The 22,961-nt window shown below is 46.1% G+C and overlaps 1 protein-coding gene across 3 annotated transcripts in view; it reads left to right on the top strand.

The window, feature by feature from the left end:
- The window catches only part of LOC146812352 (embryonic polyadenylate-binding protein-like), an 818,377-nt gene that overhangs the window by 209,893 nt on the left and 585,523 nt on the right, over positions 1–22,961 (top strand). For all 3 annotated transcript variants that reach the window (XM_085619346.1, XM_085619345.1, XM_085619347.1), the window contains one exon: positions 11,002–11,195. In XM_085619346.1, the coding sequence (XP_085475472.1) occupies positions 11,002–11,195 (194 nt within the window). The remainder of the gene's footprint in view (positions 1–11,001; positions 11,196–22,961) is intronic.

Genomic DNA, 22,961 nt, shown 5'->3' on the forward strand with positions numbered 1-22,961 from the left:
TTAAGAAAATAGAATAGATCTTAATAAATAAAATTAGACCAAAATGACAAAAATCCAATCTGTAGAACCTGAGATATACATTTTCAATATTTTAAGTATATCCCACCCCCATGTGTATGATCGTGTGGATGACCGTATGAGTTGCTGGCTCTCCCGTCGATAGGTCGTGGTGTGATCAATAGCTTTCTATGAGCTGTCGGTGGAGTAGAAACTGGCCAGGGGGGAGGTCATAGTCTTCCATAAGCTGGCGAAATGGTCTAAGCTGTCCATCCTCAAACAGACTCTATTTTGCAGCCGGGTCTGGTGACTCAGTGGACTAATGCATCCACTGCAGGGGCCTGTGTTCGACCTCATGGTCACAGGTTCAAATCCCGGCGGGTCCACTCAGCCTTTCATCCATCCGAGGTCGATAAAATGAGTACCATTGAGTTGGGTAACAAACATCTGTTATTCAGCGCCAAGAGACCTTTGAGTGAACGTGCGCCTTACAAATACACATGTTATGTTATGTTATTTTGGTTAGGCCATGGTCTGTCAATATGCGGAGCATGCTAGTTGTGTAGTATTTCTTTTGTTTGGCCCAGCCAACCAGCGGCAGCAGAGGGGAGTACAGAGGCGTCCCTGCCGTCATACGGTGTATCCGTTGCATGCATTTGCGTGCCACCACTACTTGTATGGGGTATGTGCGTCGCGGTTTGGTGCCTAGCAGTAGCAAGCGGCGGAGTTCTGGGATGGGTACCTGGACGGTTGCCGCGTGCTGCTCACCTATGTGTCTGCCTGCCGTCCAGTAGGACAGCCACTGTAATTGTGCTGCCAAGAAGTATGATTCGAAGGACGGTGCGCTGGAAAATTTCATCTATCTTGGTGGCATTTTCAGATTTATCATCTTAAATTCAATTTTACCATTAAAGATGATTTTAAATTACATTTCATTGGAGTCCAAACAGTATTCTTCTACCTACTCTCAATCCCAAGTTAGTTCTGATCTGTCATAAGATAGCTCAGTATTAGTCAATGGGATAGATAGGCCTTACAGTACTGAAAAATAACGGGTGTTTTTTAATACCAGGACGTGTGAAAAGTACGCGCAAATGTCCTACTTTTTAAATACTATGCGCCCTGCCTTATGAGCCTTTAGGGCCTATCTTAGGGATGACTTGCATGTAATAAAAGGAAGGTGTAGGTCTGGCAAATTGTATGTACCAATCCATTTTGCTATATTGAAGGGAGAGATTACAAGCCCTCTGTGCACTTTGCCACTGCTAACCAGTGCTAGAGTCCTAAAACCCAGCAAAAAGTGAGTTCAGCAAAAGTGGGGAGTGAAGGCATAAACGTTTGGGGTGTATACTTGAGAAATAGCCAAGTCCAACATGCATTCTCTGTGATGCAACCCCAGATAAAATAGTTTATAATAACCTTTTAATTGAGGGCAGGCTAGAGATTCAGATTACAATCATATAGCAAAAACCCACTGTCTTTTGAGGCGAAAAAACTATGGCACATCATAGCTCCTTTTGTGCTCTCATTCTGTGTATGCTTTTCATTTTTCTCCTAACAGATGTTCATCTTCTCACCTTCATTGCTTTTGAGACTTTGTATACCTTGCATGTGTGGGGCTTTAAGGGATGTAAAAGTATCAGGTTTCATTTTCCTTACTAAATCTTTCTTAGGAATTCTGGGATTAAACCCACCCAACCAGCCTAAAGAAACTGGACAGCTGGTCTGTCTTCCAACACTTTCATGTATGGTCTTGGTGAAGTAGAAAATAAATAGCATGCACCTGTTCACAAAGACTTTAAGAATATTGACTACTATTAAATGATGCCAAAATAACTATTCGATGTCAGGACCAAAGGTAAGGATTATGCTCTACGTTTTTTTATTTCCATTCCAGCAGTCTTTAACAAAAAGCTGGCTTTCCCAAGATGCACAGGGAGAAGGTTAACAGTTATACCAGTCAACAGTCCAGGATATCCATAAAGGTATGAGTCCCCTGAATAGCTTCCTCTTTCTTTTCCTGCTTCCAGCAGTTAAGTGACCCCTTCCATTACCTCCTTGTATAAACTATGTTCTGTGATATTAATTGTGCTATTTGTATGAGTTTACACAGCGGACCACGCCTCTAATTTGTTTGTGCTGCGGGAGCTCCACTCACCGCTCCATTCGCACATTCACTTAAGCCTCAGGACTGCATGAGTGCGGTGAGGCCAGCTGCCACCAGAGGGTGTGATGCAGAGGAAGCCTATTCCCATGGCAATTCTAATAATGAGGCTGGTCCCAACCTGCCCTGGCACCCTTTGTTGGCCCCCACAATCCCAGAGTCCATAGATCGCGGCACATATCCTCTGATATGCTAGACCTGGAATTCCTTATACATCCCTGCTCGGCGGAATTGGGTTCCTTCTGATAAGGCAGCCAGGTATGTGGCAGGTTGCTTAGAAATCCCTTTGAGAAATATGTCAGGGCTTGCCTTAGAGCGTAATGTTTCCAGCCCTCACTCATGGCAGGTCTCTTCTAACCCAAAGCCCTCCCAGAGGCTTCAAGAAGTCCTAGGACCATTCAAGACGGGGAATTCTTCCCCCTCACTAAGAGGTCAACCTGGCCATCGTTCCAGAGGGCAGTTCCAGACCCAAGCAGGTGAGTTTGCCCTTCTTGCCAACTAATGTGTGAGGCCGGTTGGTTTTATTCGCTCAAAATTTAGAACCGCTTACTTCGATACCTATGTTCTACAAACCAGCAGGGGTTTCCACATGGTTCTACAGGACCCTGTGTCAGAAACCCCGCCAACATACACTAGTTTTTGCAGAAGATCAGACTGCCTTGATCGTTCAGGAGATGGGGGATCTTCGCAAAAAGGATCTATTACCTGGGCCTGCCTCCACCACGGCAGTTCCTCAGCAGCAACTTTTTGGTAACTAAGAAAGATTGTGGGCAACGGCCTGTGATCAACCTCAGAGAGTTAAATGGGTGGCTGGTCTATCATTTAAAGATGGAGGGTATCCATCTTTTGCGTATTTTTCTTAGTCCTGATGACTGGATGGTGCGTTTGGACTTGAAAGAAGCGTTTTTAGCAGCCCCCCACCCACTCCAACCGCAGGTTCCTGCAGTTCAGGTGGCGGGACCAGGTGTACGAGTTTGCAACTCTTCCATTCGGACTCTCACTAGGCCCTTGGTGTTTCACCAAGGTTCTCAAACCTGTGGTGGAATCTTTCAGGGCTCGAGGATTTTGTCTTATAATTTACTTATATGACCTCCATCTGGACCAGTGTCAGCCTGTCTGGCAGAACAGTTGCAAACAGCAGTAGACTTGTTGCAAAGCTTGAGTTTTGTTGTCAAGGAGCGAAAACCACTCCTAGTTCATTCCAAAAAAACAACATTCCGCAGATTTGTCATAGATTCTGTGGAGAAGACCTTAAGCCTTCCCTCTCAGAAGGTGGCCAAGATTCGTGAGAGTTGAAGAGGAGATTGTCCAAGTCTACGATGTCTCTCAGACAAGTGCCCCAAATTGTGGGCCTTTTATCCTCCTTCATGCAGGTGATCTTTTCAGGCCCGCTCCATTACAGCTCCGCCAGGCCTTCCACCTCTGCATGGGACTGCACTATTCCTGCTTACGGAGGAAGGCAAGGAGGAAATGCGATGGTGTCTGGCCCACATGAAGGCGTGAAACGGTCAGGCCATATTTGGCTCCGACCCGGATATCATTGAGTCGGATGCCAGCAAGTCTGGTTGTGGAGCCCGCTGTGAGGACTTCTTGACAGGAGGAGAATGGTCCACAGAATGGACCACAGAAGAGCAGCAGATCAATATCAGTTGTTTGGAGTTGATGGCAGGGCCCTTTGCGATCAGAGTTTGGACAAAAGACCGGGTCGACTGCAGTATCCTCCTCAAGATGGATAATGTGTCAGGGATGCGCTACATCATCCATCTAAGGGTATAAAGTCAAAGGTCCTTGCTGATCTGGCCAAGGAATTTTTGGCCTTCTGCCTGTCTTGCAAGGGCTCAGTGACAACAGTATCTTCCGGAGCGTCCAATGTGGTAGCGGACTGATGCTCCAGAGCATGGTCGGACATGAGTCTTTGCTATTTGAATCCCATAGTTTGCCAGAAGCTGGACTCCCTTTGGGGCCCTTTCAAAATGGATCTATTTGCCTCCTGATTAGACCATCCGCTTCCCAGGTCTTTCAGCTGGGAGCCGGACCCTCTGGCAATGGCAACAGCAACGGACTCTTTTCTCCAGGATTGGTCCTTGTAGAAAGGTTATGCCTTTCTCCTATTCGCAATGAGACGGTCAGCTCGGGTCTGGAGACTGAAGGCGAATGTGGTCTTGATCACTCTGTGTTGAAGGTCTTGAGTATGGTTTCCGGTTCCTCTGGAACTTTCCTAGGATTCTCCAATCCTTCTACCTCTCGTTCTAGATCTCCTTTGGGATCCTCTGGGCAATCATCACTCATCAGTCCTCCAAGTATGCATGTCTCTCATGGACCTGGTGGATGACCGGCAATGCTGGCGAGTCCCTGGTCTTTTACAGGAGGCTAAAAAAATGTTGGTGGCTGCATGGGCAGACGGAACAAACCAGCTATACACATCTGCATGGTCCAGATGGGTTGGTTGGTGTCTTCAAAACTGTCAAGATCCCATGGGGTGCGAAGTGGTCACTATAATGAACTTCTTGACAACCTTTGTGTCCCAGGGATTGGCGTATCGTACGATAAACTCTTTTATAGGTTGGCTATTTCTTCTGCCCATATTCCCATCCAAGGAGCTCCGGTAGGTGAATACCAGTTGGTGTGCAAACTGATGAGAGGAATTCTTTTGTCACTTCTCCTGGAACCCAGGTATTCAGCCTTATGGGATGTTAACAGGGTTTTATTACTTTATTGCTCTTGCCATGCAAGGAATTGCCAATGAAACTCGCCATGCTTCTATGTCTAGTGTCCTGTAGGAGCGTGTTGGATGTGAGGGCCTTGGACATCTCGGGGAAAGGATTTCACCCCACAGGGGGGCCGCCTTCCACATTTCTAGACGTACAAAGTCGAAGTCCAGAGTGGTGGCCTATCCAGCTTTTGACAAAGCCCCCAAGTTGTGAGTGGTGCTTTACCTTAAGGCATATGAAAGCATGACGGAAGGACTCCGTCGGCCAGGTGGGCACCAGTTGCTAATATAACTCCGGAAACCTTTCAAAGCCATCACTCGCCCCACCATAGCTCATTGGATCTGCTGAATTATGCAAGAAGCAAGCATTGATGTCTCGCAATTTGGAGCCCATTCTGTCAGAAGGGCTATAGTCTCCAAAGCCTTTTTTCTAGTGGGTCATCTAGAGGAAATTACCGCCGCCGAATGTTCCTCAGACTCCATGTTGAAGTGGTTTTATTTTGAACCAGTCATGGACATGGTGTCTTTGGTGGTGGCCAAGCTTTGAACGAGCATAATCCTCTCCTCCAGTCCTGACCTAGAATGAAAGATTTCCTAGTAAACATGAAGGAAAGTTTCAATTGTATTAAGGACCAAGAGGTGAGGATTATTCCCACTCAAGGTTCCTGAGACCTTTTCTTTCTCCGTACCCAGAAGAATGTGGAGGATTTTGGTTTTAGGTTGTAGAAACACTACTTAATGGTTTTCATAAGGCATAAGTATCTTTTTTTTTTTTTTCTTCTTGCCAATGACAATATGTTACACTGTGCGGTTTCTTTCAAGTATAGAAGTTCAGAAATGTCTTTCTCCATTGGGTTTCTGACATTCATGTACGAGATCGCTCCATTGCGCATAAGAAGTTCTGATGTATGGTTCTATTCTCTGGATTGTTTCAGGTTTGGATGGTTCCAAAACAGACTAACGGAAAGTTGTGGGAGTGCTGCTGTTGCAGTGGAGAAAGAGGAAGCTATTCAGGGAATTCACACATTTATGACTATCCTGGACTGTTAATTGGTTGAACTGTGTTGACCTTTCTCTGTGCATGAAAAGCTAGTTTATTGCAGTTTTTTGTTGAAGACTGCTGGAATGAAAATAAAAAGTCTGTCTTTAATAGAATGAAGTTTCCTTCATGTTTACTAGGAAATGTTTCATTTTCACCCACTTCTAATAAATACATATGCCATCCTTATTGTCTGCAGCTACCAAACGTGCAAGGACATGTCTAATTTAATGGACTTTTGTTATTTTCCTTACACACTAAGACTTTGCATCGCCTGGCAAACGCTAACCTTGCCTCCTTGTACATGCGTAGCATAGTATCTTCTCCTGTGCTGCTGAGAGATTTGCCGTTAAATACTTTGCTCTGCAGCCATGACTGCCTGCATTCTTCCTTTCTTACTCGGGGTAAGGAAGTAGTGTCCGATCTTTGACATGAGTGGCTTTTTGGCATCTACGGATGAAGTCTGCAGTCATAAAATGGCTGAAGTACAAATTGAAACGGCTGTCTGACATTTACAAGAAATCTCAGACCAGTTTAATATCGGTACTTTGGCTCCTCTGTTTGGTTTTAGTCAAGTTGTCACAGATTTCAATGTACCTCTGTTTGTTCCTACCGTTAATTCCAACCAGGGAGAGATTGAAGTTTAAGGTGTGCTGCCCCGAAATTCTGTCCTTTAGTTACTGTGACTTAGCCCTGCGGCTGTTCATTCTGTGGCTTTTCATGATGGGAGTCTCATCATATAATGTATTCCCTTTAAACTGGATTTGGATATTCAGTACATCTGTTAACCTCGGCTGATCTCGCCATGGCACTAATGGAAAATGCAGGTTTATGGACTGCCTGCTATCCTATTCCCCAGTTGACTTGAGATCTATTTCCCTCATCCATTGTGTACATGTCTTGGCCTTCTCGCTCTTCTGCCCTGTACCTCTCTCTCATCCTTATTGTTCATTGGTCACCTCACTACATCTTTCTCATCCCTCTTGCTCCTCTCTCCTTACTCTCACCTGTTTTGTTTCATGGACCATTCTTTTGCCATTTGCCGAAGTCATTGCGTCCCTCTGTCATCTTTACTCTTTCAGCTGGTGTCTGATCTCTTTCACCTTCAGTCCTTCCCTTACCTCTTTTGTCTGATAGTCAATTTATGGGTCATGTGCCGTAATTGTGACCTGCTTTCATTATTTGTGTGCTTTTGTTCCCTCGCTGATGCATATTATGTGTCTGACCTCTGCCTCACTCCGCACTCTTAAGCTACATTTCCTTTTTCCATAGTCCTCCTTCATTATGCCTCTGTACTCTTGAGCACTGTCTGCTGTGTTCCCACATTCATCTCACTTGTTCCCCCTTTGTTCGTTTTCATCAGTCATGTGCCTCAGCTATATCGTGTCTGTGTTGTGGCTCATTCAGTTGTCTTTCCTGATGTACCTTGGGATACTCTTGCACCTATATTGCCTCTGTTCCCTCTCTCTCCTATTTAGTCTTCAGTCTGCTTTTTTATCCGTCATATATGAAGTTTCCGCACTCTTTTGCTATGCGCCTCTGTTGCATTCTAGCTTGCTTCAGTCTCTCATTTGACTTCTGCCACTTTCTATCTGACCCCATGACCCACACATATACCATGCTTGTTCCTCCCTGGACTGTCATGCAGCTTTTCCCTTGCTTAGATCTTATTTGATTGAAATGTGCTGATCACTTATCTGGCCGATTTCCTCACTCATTTGTACTTCTCTTATCTGCTGTGCCTTTGTTCACTCTTACCCACTGTGTACCTATATCGCTTCTTTCACCAGTTGTATTTTTTCAACTTGTGGACTAAGGCTAAAATCGGTCTATATATATTTTTTTATACCTTCTTAAGGAATATTTAAGTTGATGGGGACAGCTTTTAATTTTTTGGGCAGAGAATCGATCTGCACTTAATGGCTTCCTTTTTTTATGTAGTGCTGTTTGCAAGGCTTCCCATGCACTGAATCCACGTTCTTGCTCTGAGGAACACAAACAATCTTGTGATCTTAGCCCAAAGACTTAGACTTGCCCAAATATACGAAGTAAGGAGACCAGGAGGTTAAGGTATATGTAGGGAAAATGGGTTCATATCACCCTGCTGAAGCTCAGGGTACTTTGTGGGTACTAAAAGCCTTCTTCATCATAGTTTGTTGGCAAACGGGCTTGATTTCACCGACACCACATGTTTTAGTAAATATGTTTTAGTTCAAAAGAATGTTATGCGATATTCTCAAAGCAAGTCTACTCACTGGCCGCAAATCGCGCATACCTTGGAGGTAAAACATGCATCACTTAATAAAAGGAAGACTAAACAGACCATTGCGTCTCTTAGCTACTTTTTTCAGTAAAGATTCTTGATTAACCCTTTTTCTTACGAAGCAAAGAGGTAAACTGTTTTTCATGGAAGAAATTGGAAATCTTTGGCTTGTGGTATATGTACATAGCATGCATTTCTCTTGCAATTCCCATGACTTTTGTGAGTCTGATGATATCCTTATGTGCCATCAAGGCTGTCTATATAGAACGAAAAACATACTATAAGGCTCAAGTGTTAGAACTGAAGAAGTTATTGGTTAAACTGTGAGACTCCAATGTGAAAAATGAATAAAGTAAAAATGAATAAATCCCCAAACTCTTTGCTGTATATACTAAAAATTGATTTATGTATGAATGAAAGAATAAATCAATCAAACTTAAATTAATGGTGATCAGTGCTCCAGTAATCCAAACAAGCATTTGCAACGCAACAGGTCTCGCATTTGTTTGAGAGTTACAGCTATTGGTGCTGTAATGGAAATGTTTTTTTTACTTATGTGAGACAGTGCGTGAGTGCGAAAGTGATAGAAAGTGAGAGATGGTATCTAGAGAAAGTTATTTTCGTACATAAGTGAGAGGTTGGAGTGAAGAAAGAAAGAATGAGAGCGATTAAAGTCAAAACAGAGCCCAGCAGGCAATAAAATAGACAACAAACAGCCCCATACACTGACCTGTCAGAGCAGCCAGTCAGTCACTGCCTGATTGCCTAGTAGGCCAGGTCGACCCTGGAAATTACTGTAGCTTTTTTCCAATAATTTGGAAAGTACTGGATTCAAGGGAAGCATTTCCGATGTTAGATAGTACTTACAAATCATGTCTAGAACTTCGTGAAACATTTGTGAGGGCAAGTGTCTGAAAGGGAGCCAGGCCTAAACGAGGGGTGCTGAGAGGCATATATTGTTACTAACTTAGTGGTACTCATTTGATCAACCTCGGAAGGATGACCGACTGAGAAAACCTGCAACAATATGAACCTGTAATCACGAGATCAAGCTCAGACTGGTAGAGGGGATTCGTTAGACCACTGAGCCATCTTTTCCTCAATAAAATAATGACTGAACAGGAAATGGAGTGGAGCAAACAATATATTTTGCTGCAGGATTAGTTGTGCGTGTTAGCAGTGCAGGGACTCTTCCTGGAATCTCCATGTATGGGCAGGGCCGAACTAATGATGTGAACCCTGTGCCCACATTGTGTTAACTTGTATTAAAATTACAAAAGGATGAGGTAATAAAATCCATCACGCTGTATTGTGCGCCTTTTCTTGGTTTAGTAAACCATGCCATAGAGTTTGGTCCTCTCTTGCTTTAATTGGAGTGACCCTCGGTATAGGCAAACATTCCTAAGAGTGCGCTCATGTTCAGAGGGTGATGTGTCATGAACACACTGGTGTTTGTCCCCAGAGTCATTCAAACAAAGGGCGCTTTGGCGAAATGTACAACTGGTCCCCTCTCAAAAGACATTTTAGGAATTACCCGCTACATATTAATTTGAAAAATAGTTGTGAAGGAAGAGTTTGTGGGCCATAGTGGAAACAAGCAACATGGGCTCATAGGTCAGCACGCCCGCACCAGTTGGGGAGTAATAGCTATTTGGGGCCAATGAGACGCTCTCGCCCGTGGAAACTGGTGCCCCACTGCACCTGCTGTGCAGTTGTTAGATGTGCCCCTAAAAAACTGCTTGCGGTTTTTCGGCAGGCATATAATTGAAAATTACAATTAATGCCCCTCGTTCTATAGTAATGGAGGCGAAGCAAATCCATGAAGCTAATGTAGGGGGTTGCCATTGACTAATAAGTTTAGCAATGGGCATGGGTACTTGCATTGGGAGAACTGGTACTCAGTAAGCCTAGAAAAAAATGAAGGTAGTCCAGCTTAAAAAAATAATAGACAATGAGGTAGGAATTTGATGGAAAATGGGACGAGCATTACCTCAGCTGTATGGTGAACGGAATTCAAAAGAGTAAGTCAGCAAAGCAACTTGTCAGTGAGACTGGTTTTGAAGGTGGGCTGTAAGGAGAAATGAATGGGCGCATCTTCAAGAAACGATGCTACTAAAATGTAGGCAGTAATGAGTAAGGTGGTTGTAGTTGCCAGTCTTATCAAGCTAATCGACTTGTGCAGAATTGTTGAAATGAATAAACAGTTTCCATGAAGTACAAATGTATTCCTTGCCTTGCGAAAATACATATTAGATGTTGCATCACTTCTAGCTTGCTTTTCCTCTGTGCTTACCCTCCTTATTGTAGCCAGATGTTGGTATCCTTATTTCACTGAAACGTTTACAGCTTGTTGAGTCTTCAAAAGCACCTTGAAGTCCCAGTCATCATGGGCGAACAATACGAGCTTGCACACATCCTCCCGGACCCAACCCCAACACGTTTGTAATGTCCTTCTCTGTGATTCCATTGCTTTCTGTTTCCTGCCATGCCGTACTAAGCCCTCCTCTTCCTCATTTGTTAGTTTCTTTTGAGACAGATAACGCACAGTAGTTTGTAGACAGCACTAATGTTAAGAGTAAATGTTTTTTTTTCCTGTTGATGTTACAATTTTCGAACTTATCATTCTGAGTTAACTATCGAAAGAAGCATTATGATCTTCCCTATTCTAGTGCACTTTTGGACAACATTGTCCAAGGGATCTTTTCCTCTTTAATGTTTTAGAATGCTCAACTGAAAACTTACTTGTATGGTTGAAAATGTCCTCAGGAACACTTTGTGGTAAACTTGTGCTTTTTATTTTTTGTTTTTCTTGCCATATTATTTGACAGCTGAACGTGCTTTGGACACCATGAATTTTGAAGTGATTAAAGGTCGGCCAATTCGAATTATGTGGTCTCAGCGTGATCCAGGTCTTAGGAAATCTGGTGTTGGAAATGTGTTCATTAAAAATCTGGATGAGTCAATTGACAATAAAGCCTTGTACGATACCTTTTCGGCTTTTGGAAATATTCTGTCTTGCAAGGTAAGCTCATTGCCTTTACATTGATGAAACGCCAGTTCACCTACCAAGCCCTTTACACCCAGTATGGTCTCATGCCCCTTTTCCCGCGTTAATGAGCCTTGCAAGAGCACAACTTGATTGTTCCCAATCATGACATTGGATGCTATGCAGAGTATTTAGTATATACTTATGTTTGATTTATGTAGTGGGCTTGATTTTTACTATTTTTTTACATTATCCCTAAGCAATTCTAAGTGTTAATACTACCAATCTATAGTGATCTAGGAGAGAGGTATGTGAATTGCCTTGTAGTTTAGAAAAAAGACTTTCAGTTGCACTCTGGCCATGTGGGGGATCCAGTGAGGGTCTCGAAGTTTTAGTGTTTTGGTTAATTTGGTTGCTGGTTAGCAAATGGAGAACAACTTTGAGTGGTTCTATGAATACATAGGGGGTGGCGTGGATAAATGATAGAGTAGCATTCCTCAAATCTTGTCTGTAATTGGCCCGCACATGAGCTGCTATCTTGAGTTTGGAGTTGAGTGGGGTAATGGATTTTCTTCATAGCGTGAAGAAATATGTTCACTGCTTTTTTCACCTTGTTGATGTGTGATATTCGAGTTAGAGTTGTGTTTGTAGTATTTTACAAGAGACAGATCTGCTTTATCTACAAGTGTCTTTCATGGTTTGCTTTAGCTTTGTCAAGTTCCATCGCTACCCCTTCCGGACGGTATGATCTGTAGCTGAAGAGCTCCAAGAGACCTATAGATGCCTTTGCTTCCAGCTGGTACTTTTGACAAATTGTTAAAGGTTGCTTTGTGATATGAATTTCCTTATTAAAAGAAGAAAGTGATTAACACTTAACTTATTGTATCTTTTGAACTCCTGTACAGTAGGCCAATGATTTGGAATCAACATGTCAGCCAACAGATCATCCCCATTCCACAATATTGCAAACAACTGGAGAGCGTGATCTAAGAGGGAACATTCTAAGTAATCCACCTCACTAGCTAAATGTTACTTACTGAGAGAGGCAATGCTGCTGAGTAATAGGTCTCCTGCCACTATACAGCATCCCTCAACCAAGTCCAAACGATGGTCTCATCAGCAGATACTTGAAGGTTGAACTCCAAGTTTTGCCACCTGCATTAGTACCACTAAACAGTGAAGACTGCCTCCAAATGTAACACTGTATCAAAGAGAATCACACTGTGGTTAAACTGCCTTCCTGAAAATGTTGGGTTTCTGATACTTCTACTTGCAGATTCCCCACCTTTTTGGTGTTGGAAGCAATGGCACAGTGACTTTACTGAAGCCCCCTGGCTCACTGACATCCATCCCTTTTTACCACGCTATCAATCCGGTTCCAACGTTTGCTCTCCTCCAAATGTTCCCTTTTTCAAGCAACTTTTACCTATTTTTCTTTAGGAAGACTTTTTGGTGAAGGGATGTCCTCTCCCAAATTGCTGGGTATTAAACCCTTCAGGGACTGTAATGTGCAAGTTGTCAGACACACCCCTGTTCAGCCCCTCCCACTCCACCCCAAAATGTTGTCCCTGGTGCCTGCGATCTGACCATGATGCAAAGTTGTGCAAGTCATGAAAGCGCATGCACCATAAAGGGATCCAATAAAGTCAAGCTCATCATGGCCCAACCTTGAGATGATCTAAGTGCCAGAGGAAAATCTCGCCTCAGGACTAATTCACCGGAATCACCATTGTCTAAGAACCACTTAGTTCTGATTGTCGCAAGGTTAGTGGTAAATGTGCTCTCTTGGGCCTCAGGAATCTTCCTCTGAGTCAAAATTGGCATCTCTTCCACTAGAAGAGTATCTACCTTCTGCTCCTTTGCGCACTATGCAACTTCCAGACCTTTGACACCTGCTTCTCCTTCACCCAGCCCTCAGCTGTGTTCACCCCACCTGGAGTTTCCTGTCCCGGAACAGATCCTGTTTATTTCCTGAACATGTTTGACGTCTTCTGCAGGGCCATTGTCCCACTTAAGAGCCATCGGGTGCCATGGGACCTATAGGCCTACCTTTCAGACAGATGCAGATGGTATTTACTATGGTGTCATTGTTCCCTTTCTCCCCTTGCCATCTGGATGAGGGTCTTCACCTTAGGCACCGGACCAAACTTCCCCATTTTTGACTCCACCAGGTGCTATCCCGGTAGCACCAATGCTGGCTTTAGCTCCGGACCCTTTGCCCTTAATGAACCTTCACACCCATCTGCATAAGTCCAGGCTGGAAGGACTACACCTGGTGGAGGAAGGAAGGTTTATATTTGAGGGGCAAAGTCTGATTCTCTAGAGAATCCCAGACACGGACAGTAGAGGTGGGCAATCTGTCGCTATGGACCCTGAGTTATTTTCTTTCCTTAACACAAACTTTATTTCATTTCAAATTGTCACCAGAAAAGCATGCATAAAACGATAAGATGTGTATTCTCCAGACAAGAGGCTATATATTGTACATTAACTGAACTTTATATAATGTTGCATGCACCCTGTAACGTGGAACGGCGAAGATCATTTACTTGACACAGTTAACATAACGGCATGTAGAACAAATGAATGAAGGGCTAACAGCTATGGCAGGAAATAAGACCATCTCCCTTCATGGATAATGCACATCAATGCAAACACATGAAACCCCCCACTCTCATCATACAACTGTCATGTGGGTGTTCGTAGCACAGAATAAGGATATTAGTGTGCAGGTTAAACGCATGTTGATGGACATCACAATGCGCACAGACTGAATGTCATGGCTTTGTACAAAACTTTCCCGTGTCTTAACAAGACACCGTACCAAATCTACTTAGTCTCTCTCATCGGCCGGGAACTTTGAAGTCCCGTGACGTATGCAACCACATCCCCCGGCCAGATACACACCCCCGGTTTCTATAACAACCAAATAGCTCACGTTACGTATAATCCCCATGGTTACCAGGACTGACAAATCACACAACGACCAATGAGGTGTGGCGGAACCCAGAATCACCCAGACAACGCATGACGCTACGTCATGACGTCACCACTCAGAGTCCCGGGACCACCCCCACCCGGAACTAACAACCACCAATTAATGGGCTTTAAAACAGGGCTTCGCAACTTCCTCCGTCCATCCCAGCGTTGTTCGGAGGAGGGGTAGGTCACTTCACCCTTGGCGAAAGAGCACCCGTGAGTATTTACTAGATTCCAACGAGGTGAGCTTAAACGCACTGTTTGCGATGACAGTTTATCGACACCGATGACAATCTTTGCTTTTCCTTATCCAGTTTCTCTTTTTGCCTACTCCACGCTGCTGATGGAGCCCAGTCCCTATACTTCCAGGGTAGGCTTAACCATGTAGCTCTACACTTGGAAAAGAAACTCACGATCTATAACACTCCAAGTTCTTGCCGTGAACTTTATCTAGTCCTTTCACACAGGTTGTTAAAGACTCAACGGTGGCACCCGAGTAGTGTTAATAATCCAAATATTACTCACATCCCACCATAGCGGTCTCAAGCATGTTGTTGAATACGGCTCCAACACTGGTTACCTGTACCTGCATGCAATCATTTCTGAAGCATGTTTTTTCACTTTACTGCTCGTGCTGGGTCACAGTGCGATCACAACAGATCCTGTTTACCAGAGCTTGTTATTTATATTTTTCTCTCTCCCCTATCCCTGTGTGCACCTTTCTTTGTGTATTTTCTTTTAGGTTGGGTAAAGGTTATCCATACAAGAAGGACTACCTATCAGCGCGAGGACGCTGCATTTACCTACTATTGAGGTATCACAGGTTTTACAACACACAAACCCAAAACCTGTCCCCTTCACTCACTATTTTATTCACCTATAGATCGGTCCTGACTAAGCGCATCGGGATCCCTTAAGGACCCACTTTTAAGCGCGAAACATGTTGACCAATTTTTATTAGGACTCACATGCACTCTCCTGAGAGCAGCAGTTATCATCACATCTGCCCTCTTTATTTCTTTTCCAAGAGGAGCTCCAGGATCACCATTTTAACCATTACTAGGTAGAGTTGCGAATAAAGGTCAAATACTCTCAATTAATTTTTAAACACACCACTCACCACCTTGTAGATAGGCCCACACACCTCCATGCACAACTGCGGCGTCTCCGAATAAAAGATCTCCGACAAAGAGCCCTCTCGCGGGGCCCGTGGGGGACTGCAGCGCCACCCCCACGAGGAGCAACGCCCTATGATGAAGCAAGACACTCGAAAGGGTGTGTGAGGGCACTATATACAAAAGGAGAAATTCCCCACTTTCTACCCGATCTGTCTACACTTTGAGAGCACACACTACCCTCTTTAGGAACAGCTACCCTCTCAATACATACATTTGTACAAAACTTACCAAATTGATGGTGAGCAGTGGAGTAAGGCAGAGAACGTCAGGGGGCCACCTATGAGTGCTGACGGTCCACCGCTTCTTAGCAGCGAAAGAGGGGCCGTCCTGGTGTATTGTGCACGGAGAGCAGAGTGATAGGTACTTATAAGGAAAGGACAGGGGGGGGGGGGTCAATTTAGTGCTCTCCTCTTGAAGTTTAAAGTAATCAAAAATAACGTCCCATGCCATGGGGTGTTTCCACAGTTCATGGCATTCTTCTCTACTCAGCGCATGACTCTCTGCTGTGTCCCAACGCATCACATCCTCACTCTACTTGAAGACGTGGGGAGAGGACTTCACCTTCTTGCCAGTAGGCTTCACCAGTTTGAGTGCTAGGTTGACGAAACGTGCCATAACCTTGGAACCTTTAGGCCTATGGTAAAAGCCCAGTCGACAGTTTTCGGCAGTGCCCCAGTGTTCAGACCCCATCAGGTCCGCCAAGGTGTTCTGAATGGCTGCCCAGTAAGCTGGAACGAGAACGCGCACAAAGCTCAAATACGCGGTACAACAAAAAGCAACAGAAGTGCTTTACAAAAGGGGAAATTCTGATAAATATAACCCTGTAAGAAGGGATGGAGGGGTCTCAATCCCCTGTAACATAAGGACCAGGATACAGCAGTAGATTCAAAGGATGTGCGCTTTTATTTACACAGTTCCAGCTCAAAGAAATAAGTAGACCACCCAAGGAACAGTCTCTGAAGAAGTCAGAGTTCTCGGGGAGCTCTGAGTAGTCCGGTCTGGTCGTTTTCCTTGTCAGCCAGGGACGCTTCCGGCTTGAATGCGACAGAGGTCCAGAGGAGTCTCTCTGGTATAAAGGAAACAGAAACTGGGGATTACTTCCAACATCGGGAGTTCCGTATATGAAAGGAGGGGGAGGGGGAGTGACTGGATCACCAGGGAACCTTTACCGTGCAAAAACGTACTCGTGTAGGGGAGGTGCGCTTTCTCTTGAAAAAAAAACCACCCAACCGTCCTGTGACCACTGTCACCCACCCCTACCTGTTCCCTCCCCGTGAGAACACGAGCCCCCTTAATCTGGCCCGTACCTTGTGGTGCCACACTTCTCCAGAAGTGTGGCGGGGCGGAGCGTGGTCTCGTTGGCCTCCCGGCTTTCTCTGCTCCTGGGACGCCGAAGCCTCTGGATCGTCTCTCTTCTCCTCCTGCGGCGGCACTGCTTCGAATTCCTCCGACTCCTGGCTCCTAAGGACCTCCGTAACTGTTCGGGACGACTTCTCCTCTCCTGTCTGTGTCGCGCCGTGTTCTTCCAGACGCCGTCCTTTGAATGGCACCGAGGCTTCTGATTGGTGGACGGCCGGTGATGTCAGAGGCGGGGTCCCCTCCTCCGGGAATGTCCGCTCCGTCTTAAAGGGACCATGTCCATCCTGCAGTCGGGGCGGAAACGAATACGGATTAAAGTCCTCCCCCGGCTCGTGGCAGGTAGGGACCCCCTGACAAACCCCTTGTGGCATGTTGGCAGCTGGTACCAATGCCCTTGGCTCCCACATGCCAATCCGCATCACTGTGTTTTACTGTCCAGTAAGGCGAATAACAAACCTCGCGCCCTGACGAATTTGCCACGACTTAGCAACGGCAATGAAACATGTTGGCCTACAAGGTTTGCAACATGCAGTGCTTTTAATTTGAGTAAGCTACAACAATGAATAAAGAGAACAAATCGAAACGTGAGTCTTATCTCAATTTTAATTGAAGGGGCACATTGTCCTTTACACATCACTGGATTTCTGTTTTGGAGTGAATTAGAATTCTCCAGTATTGGGGTGTCTTTCATAGATTCACATGCTTGAATATTCCCCGTCGTCGAAGTGGGAGTCCCACGGTATATAAAAAGCAATAATTGTTGTGTGTGTGTGTGTGTGTATATATATATATATATATATATATATATATATATATATATATATATATATATATGTATCCATAAAGTTGCCCAGAAATTGAGGATGCACTCCTTTCACAAGTAGGTAACAACCATTCTTTAATGAGGAAAGCGCCATTTCATCCCGATATTTACAGTCCTTCGCCTAACATGTTTCGAAGCGTCTTCGCTTCTTCCTCAGAGGCAGGCACGAGCAGGCAGGAAGTCAATTGCTGAAACACAGTCCCCTGCGTGGTCACTCATTTTATAGGACTCCAGTGTGCCTTTCCCAGTGGATTTCATTCACAGTGCACGCTGGGACATGTTGTTTAAAAATTATTAAGCAAATTTTTTACCTCCGGTGGGTCTGCCTGCATTCATGCTGATTACAGGACAATTTTCCATTTATTCACATGCTTGAATATTCCCCGTCGTCGAAGTGGGAGTCCCACGGTATATAAAAAGCAATAATTGTTGTGTGTGTGTGTGTGTGTGTGTGTGTGTGTGTGTGTATATATATATATATATATATATATATATATATATATATATATATATATACATACATAAACCACATAAGAGCATATACATATCCAAATAAACTTTATATATACTTCAAAATAACATCAAGTGAAAATACCATAGAATAGTATTGACACGTAGGAAAGCATTGAGAAAAAAGAATCACTTTACTGACATATCCTTGTCGTTTTATAGTCCAAACTCTAGCCAATCAGGCGCAAGCACCCTCTAGAACCTTCTCCTCAGAGGCTCAGGCCCTCAGATTTTCTACCGCACGTCGTGTGAAGGGAGTCTCCCTGAGCTCTGCTCAGTCTTTGGTCTGGTTTGAGTTTTTCTCATCATGTCTTTAAGTAAGAAGTCTCTTCTCCGTCCCTGTTCCTCTTGTGGGAAGTTAAGACTTTTTTCTGAGGACCCTCATGAAAAATGTATCTATTGTCTTTACCCTGACCATAAGGTGGCCAACTGTAAAATTTGTAGAACTTTCTCTCAAAAGACTTTGAAGGACAGGCAGGGTCGCCTATTGTTGTGGCTTCAAAAACTGAAGGATACGGATAACCCCCTGGAAAGTGTGGCCTCTGCTCGAACAGGAGTCTCCTCCAAGCGTAGTAGTGTTCAGGACTTGCCGTCTCCCTTTCTAAAAAAGAAGAGACTTCATCTTGGAGAAGTGTCTGCAGGCCAAGTCTCTGTTACTACGCCGACGCCCCCGAGATCTAGCTCTCAGGCGTCTCTGACTCAGTCAGCGCATGTTTCTGGTCAAAAACGTGCAAAACCGTCGACGGGCCCGTCAACGGTCCCTCCGTCGACGAGATCTGCCACTTCATCACCCTCGTCGACGACTGTGACGACGGTGTCGAGCAGATTTCCTGCGACGTCTACGTTTTCACAGTCGACAGTGGTGTGTGTTTCCCTAAAGACTGTCTCGTCGACGATTCCACGATCTTCTTCGTCGACGACTAAGAAGATTGGGCTTCCATCTAATTTCTAATTTAAAACATTTATAGAGCGCAGCGTGCACCGAACGGTTTCTTGGCGCTGATAAAGGGTAATGGCTACAGAGACAAAGCGAGAGCCGATGGTAGACCCGGGAAGGGAAGATTACGCATGGAAAGCCTGTTTAAAAAGAAACGTTTTTAGATCCTTACGGAAGGATACATAATGGGTAGCCGCACGGAGGTGGTCTGGGAGGGAGTTCCAAAGAGTGGGGGCCAGGGTGGAGAAGTTGGACCCACCCCACTTTTTGCATCTGAAGCGTGGGATTTGAAGGAGGGACTTGGTGGAGGAACGAAGTTCTCTGGGGGGAACATATTCTTTTAATAATGAGGAAATGAAGGCGGGGGCGGTGCCTTGACGGGCCTGGAATACCATGCAGGCAGTTTTAAACAGAGAACGTTCCTTAACAGGGAGCCAGTGGAGCTCCCTGAGGAGGGGTGTGGAGTGATGATAGCGAGGGAGACCAAAGACCAGCCGGGCGGCTTGGTTTTGAACCAACTGTAGCCTCCTAAGATTGTATGCTGGTATGCCGTTGTAAAGAGCGTTGGCATAATCCAGCCGTGATATCACTAAAGCGGCCATGATCATTTTGAGTGCCTGAGGGGAAAAGAAACGGGCGACAGTGCGAATAGTACGGAGGGTGAGGAAGCAGGAAGAAACTACAGAACTAATTTGAGAGTGAAGGGTGAGCTGATTATTCATTTTGACCCCTAGTGTTTTGACCGTGGTAGAAGGGGTGGGGGCGGGACCAAGGGTTGAGGGCCAGAAGAGAGAGTTCCAGGGACTGGAAGAGCCTCCGGTAAGAACCAACTCGGTTTTATCCGGGTTCAATTTGAGATGGTTGTGGTTCATCCAGTCCCTGATAAATGACATAGTGTGCTGGAAGCTGGAGACAGAGAGGGGAGAAGAGGATAGGTCAAAGATGAGCTGGAGGTCATCCGCGTAATTATACACGGTGACCTCCAGCTGCTGAAGAGCAAAGATGAGGGGGAAGATGTAAAGATTAAATAGTAGGGGAGACAGAGAAGAACCCTGGGGGACACCACACGTGACGGGGAGTGGGGTGGTTGTGAAGTCTCCTAGTCGGACCGCCTGGGTGCGGTCCCTCAGGAAGGAGGAAAGCCACACCAGGGCTGATCCCTCAATTCCAGCCGCCTTGACACGGGACAATAAGATGGTATGGTCTACCGTGTCAAATGCGGCGGAGAGATCGAGGAGTACCAGCACCTGGTGTTTGTTGTTATCCATACCCTTCCTGAGGTTGTCTAGGACTGATACCACGACTGATTCAGTCGAGTGCCTAGGTCGAAAGCCAGCCTGGCGGGAAGCCAGTCCCCCATTGGCCTCTACGTGGGTGCTGAATACCGCGGTGACATAGCGCTCCAGCACCTTGCCCAGATAGGGCAGCAGGGAAATGGGGCGGTAATTTGCTGAGATGGATGGGTCAGCGCCAGGCTTCTTTAGAATGGGCACTATGGTGGCTGATTTGAGCGTAGGGGTCACTACTCCCTGCGCTAAGGAGCTGTTAAGGAAAGTGATGGGAGGTTCAGGACAAGAGGAATAGATTTGTTGGAGGACTCGCGCCGGACAGATGTCAGCCGGAGAGCCTGATTTTACTTTGGGAAGTATCTCCAGGAATACCTCTTCAGTGAGGGGAGGGATGGAAGTAAGACGGTTTTGAATAGTGGGAGGAGAAGGGTCAACAAAAGCAGGGGAGGGAGGGGGGATGTTGGCCTTAATGGTAGCAATCTTATCAAGAAAGTAGGTGTTTAGTTGGTTACATAGAGGCTGGGATGGGGGGATTTGAGGTGAAGCCCTGTCGGAGTAGGCTAGGTCCTGCACTATGCCGAAGATCTCCCTAGATTTATTTTCAGCAGACAAAATTCTTGTAGAAAAATAAGAAGTTTTGGCAGCAAGGATTGCGGTCTTGTAGTGGGCGAGTGATGTCAGATAAAGGGTTTTAAGTGAGGGACAGTAATTTTTCCTCCAGTGCCTTTCTGCCTGACGAGCGGACAGTTTTAATTCTTTTAGGTGGTCATTGAACCACCTGTTAGACTCCTTGGGTCGCCGGGCGGAGATGCGACGCAGGGGAGCCACTGAGTCACAACCCATAGTCATCCAGGTGTTGATGATGTTGGCTTGAGAGTCGGACGGAAGACCAGAGAGGGATGGGATAGTATTCCGAAGGTGGGACGTCAGGGTAGGAAAGTCAACTCTGTTCCAATTTCGCGCCCAGGTATTTTTGGCGTGGGGAACTTTGGGCACCGAGTTGGGAGAGATAGAGAAGGAGATAAGGGCATGATCGGACCAAGGACAGGGGGAAACCGTCACCGGGGAGACTGGAAGGTTAAGGGACCAGACCTGGTCAAGTATGTGACCGTGAGAGTGAGTGGAGACAGAGACGTGCGACATAAAATTTAGAGATGTGAGGGACTCAGTAAATTCTTTCGAGGCTGTGCACTCAGAAGGGTCCGAGGGCCAGTAATTGAAATCCCCTATTACCAAGACCGATGCATAGTTGACCACCATGTTGGCTAGTAGGTCTTGAAAAGCCGGCAAAAATAGGGGCGAAGGCTTGGGAGGACGGTACATTAGGAGACAGGTGATGGGGGGGGGAAAAGGCGAGGGAGCGAGCTGTAAGGAATTCAGTGGAAGGAATGGGGGGAGAGGGAATGGTTTGAAACTTTAGTTCCGATCGAGCGATTATCGCCACTCCACCACCAGCCCTGCCTGCCGAACGGTCAGCCCGTAAGGCCACATAGGAGGGGGGGAGGGTAGCCAAGAGAACGGGGAGGGAGGAGTCGCAAAACCAGGTTTCGGTCAAGAGCAATAAGTCAGGCTTCTCAGAGTCGAGCAAGACAAAGAGCTCATGATGGTGCTTGACCGCTGACCTGGTGTTAAGTAAAAGAATGGATAGTGACGGAGTCGGAGGGAGAGGGTCAGGTGGGCGAGGGCATTGTGGGGGAGAGGCGGGCAAAGAAAACGGTGGAGTAGGAGTGGAAGAAGGTACAAGACCTAATGAGGTAATGTGCCTACAGACACAATCCGAGAGTGGCCAATGGCCTTGGAGGGTGGTAAGCTCCTCAGAGGAGTAAGAGATGAATTTGGCATGGAGTCGTGCCCCTAGCCCCGTCCGGCCGCGGACGGGCGCAGACGGGCTTGCCTTCGGCGCGCCTTCGGCGCGCAAACGGCGCGCCCGCTGCGCACGTCCGCTGCGCGTTCTGTAGTTGCACATTTAATATAGGAGGTCTCAAGGGCGGGAAGGGGGCGTGGCCTAGCGGTGGGCGTGGCCAGCGGCGAAGGAGGCCGGTGTAAGGGGTCACGTGAGCGCTAGATCAGCTCCGTGATACCCTAAAGTGCCAGAGTGCTGTACAGAGTTAAAAAGCAGTTTTAAAAGGTGAGCAGGTCTAATTATAGCAGCAACAGCGTCTACTCCTGGCTTTTCGCCTCAGGAGCCAACCCAACCGAGCGCTCGTCAATCAGCGCTTAAGAAGGGCGGGAAGGGGGCGTGGCCTAGCGGTGGGCGTGGCCAGCGGCGAAGGAGGCCGGTGTAAGGGGTCACGTGAGCGCTAGATCAGCTCCGTGATACCCTAAAGTGCCAAAGTGCTGTACAGAGTTAAAAAGCAGTTTTAAAAGGTGAGCAGGTCTAATTATAGCAGCAACAGCGTCTACTCCCGGCTTTTCGCCTCAGGAGCCAACCCAACCGAGCGCTCGTCAATCAGCGCTTAAGAAGGGCGGGAAGGGGGCGTGGCCTAGCGGTGGGCGTGGCCAGCGGCGAAGGAGGCCGGTGTAAGGGGTCACGTGAGCGCTAGATCAGCTCCGTGATACCCTAAAGTGCCAGAGTGCTGTACAGAGTTAAAAAGCAGTTTTAAAAGGTGAGCAGGTCTAATTATAGCAGCAACAGCGTCTACTCCCGGCTTTTCGCCTCAGGAGCCAACCCACCGAAGTCTAAAGCTTCGTCGACGATAATAAAGAAGAAGTCCTCGCCGCCGGCGC

The sequence above is a fragment of the Triturus cristatus genome, chromosome 7 (genome assembly GCF_964204655.1).
Source record: "Triturus cristatus chromosome 7, aTriCri1.1, whole genome shotgun sequence".
NCBI classification, from domain to species: domain Eukaryota; kingdom Metazoa; phylum Chordata; class Amphibia; order Caudata; family Salamandridae; genus Triturus; species Triturus cristatus.